Below are 2456 nucleotides of genomic sequence, written 5' to 3'. Positions count from 1 at the left end.
CTCAGCTGAGACCTGTCCACTATGGGTGACCCTACCGGTAGCTGTGAAGTACCAGTGGCGTAGCTCTCAGCTTCACTGATGCACAAAAGCCCTCACAGCACGTCAAGCTGCAAACCGTGTGAGGGACCCTAACCTACCCTAACCCAACAACTAACACTGACAACCCTAACAACAACCACTATTGTGCCAAAACCACTCAGAGAAGACCAGCAACACGCAAGAAACCGCCTAAACGCATGTCAACCTACATAGCCACAGCACCGACAATCACCCAAACATCCAGCAATGTGATGAAAAGTTGAATGAAAAGTTAAATTTGATGTAACGTTATTGCAAACTTATTCTGTAACTATATACAATATATACAGTATGTACATACGTGCCCATGACCCTCCATCTGGCACTAGGATGGCTCAGTGCCTGGGCTTCTTCCTCGGGGGCTCCTTGGGCAGCGGCTCCTTGCTGATGTCCACCACGATGTGAGGGGGGACACTGGACCTGGATCTGACCTGTGTGATGACCACACGTCCATCAGGCAGCTCGGTCTCCAGGAGTGCAGGCCGGTCCAGCTTCTCCCACAGCCGCTGCTTTACCTCCAGTCCGTGCTGAAGAGTGTACCGACCTGCACGCTTCCTCACGGGGGAGTCCATCACACTGTGGTAGACGGTCTGAAATTCCTGCACACTCCTACCGTGGATGGAGAGGGGCTCCTCCTGTGGACACTCACCCACTGGGGAGACTGAAGCTGCAGGACGGAGGGCAGGAAGGACAGCCGCGTTCCGCAGGTGTCGCTGCTCCACGGAGGTGTCCGACATGGTGCCCTCCAGCAAGAAGTCCCTGAGGTGTCCAGGGAGAGTCCTGGTCCTTCTTGATCGTCGCAGAGTCATCATGAACAACTTCCCAAACTGATGTAAGTCAGCCAACAGGAGATTAGTTCAGAGTTTAGTAGCGCGCTGATCAGGGTTGATGACTTTGTAAACCAACTCAGGTTGCCGTGGTGACAGAATGACGAGTGTCATTTAAATGTAAACAATAATTGATTAAAGCATTAAGTCAATTAGAGCAGCACGAACGGTATACAGTACAGATTTAGTTAAATGTTATTAAATACAGGAAATAACTCATTAATTATTTAGTATAGCAATAGAGGGCCCATAAGCCTACCTAAATAAATAAATAAAAACATTTTGCCCCCGTTTTTCTTAATTATATTTTACTTTTAAACTTGAAAATCGTCATACGTTTCCACGTCAGAAATCCGGTCACGTTACTACGACAAAAGTGCATTCATTGAACTAAAATATTACTGATTTCGATCTATGTGACATTGAGTTTATATTAGAAAGTATTTTAGAAAAATAAAACAAATATAAAACTCATTCATTTCCCACAATGATTCTGTAAAAATCCAGTATATGCAAAAGCAATGGAATAGAAACAGTGTTAATATTTACACCAGCAGCTTGATTACGAGTCGGCTTAACTTGTTACTTAAATAAAAAAATAAGTTAATACTAAATCTTATAATATTACTTAAAACTTAAAATATTTTAATATTTTAGATAGCCTGTTGATTACAAAAGTCAAAACGGAATTAACTATTGCATGGTTTCTTCCTAAATGAACCAATGACGAAAGCTTAGGCAGTGTTCGAAAATTATTTTCTAAAGAGAGCATATTAAAATGCCAGTATAATATTTTAATCGGATAGCGCATCCCAAAATGAAACTATTCATCGTTACCAGTCTTCAGTGTCACGTGATCGTTTGGAAATCATTATGAGGATTTACTGTTCTATTATGATCAGTTATTGTACAAAATAACTAATGATGATTCTTATAGGCTAATTGTTAGCGCTGAAAAGTTTGTCTTTTTATATTACAGTGGAAACTTTGATACATTTAACTTTTAGGATTTTTTAATTAAAAAGATCGAAAATGATAGCTTGATTTGTAATGTTTTTTTTTACATTATAAAGGTTTATGGTAATGTTTTAAAGAGTTTTACTTATTAATACAGTTATCTTCTCTAAACGAAATTCCTGATCCCTCCTCTGTGCATCATTAGAGGGAGCTGTCACTTTTAGTCGGGGTCATTCGAACTTCATCCCCCACAATCCTTCATTCCTGAGACTCGCTAAAACACTGTTCTAGCAATGTTTTTTTTTCCCTAAAAAAACAAACAAACTTGAAAGGAAAAATGTTAAAATAAAAATGTGTAATATATAATGCAATTATTGTTTGTAACATATCTTAGTGATAATACTGTATGTATTGCTGTATTATCTGAAAGTGCTACCACAGACACTAACACAATAACAGTTTAACAATTCTAAAGAAGTTCTGTAATAATTACAAAGATCTCTGGAAATCAAAATATCAATTAATCTGCATAGAATTTACAATACGAGCTCTCTTATGGTTAAGTCAAAAATAGTTTTGCTTTTGACTTGTTAT

At 38.9% G+C, this 2456-nt stretch overlaps 1 protein-coding gene across 3 annotated transcripts in view; it reads right to left on the bottom strand.

Moving 5' to 3' along the window:
• si:dkey-78a14.4 overlaps positions 1 to 2165 on the bottom strand; it is a 27341-nt gene extending 25176 nt beyond the window's left edge. For 2 of the 3 annotated variants that reach the window (XM_087261561.1, XM_087261563.1), the window contains exon 1: positions 380 to 2165. In XM_087261561.1, coding sequence (XP_087117687.1) covers positions 414 to 890 — 477 coding nt within the window. In that variant the 5' untranslated portion in view covers positions 891 to 2165 and the 3' untranslated portion in view covers positions 380 to 413. The remainder of the gene's footprint in view (positions 1 to 379) is intronic. The other variant, XM_087261562.1, reaches the window with a different exon arrangement.
• Between the last annotated feature and the right edge of the window lie 291 nt (positions 2166 to 2456).

This window comes from Danio rerio, chromosome 7 (genome assembly GCF_052040795.2).
Source record: "Danio rerio strain M-AB ecotype USA chromosome 7, GRCz13ab, whole genome shotgun sequence".
In the NCBI taxonomy this organism is placed as follows: domain Eukaryota; kingdom Metazoa; phylum Chordata; class Actinopteri; order Cypriniformes; family Danionidae; genus Danio; species Danio rerio.
This window is presented reverse-complemented; position numbering and strand designations above follow the sequence as displayed.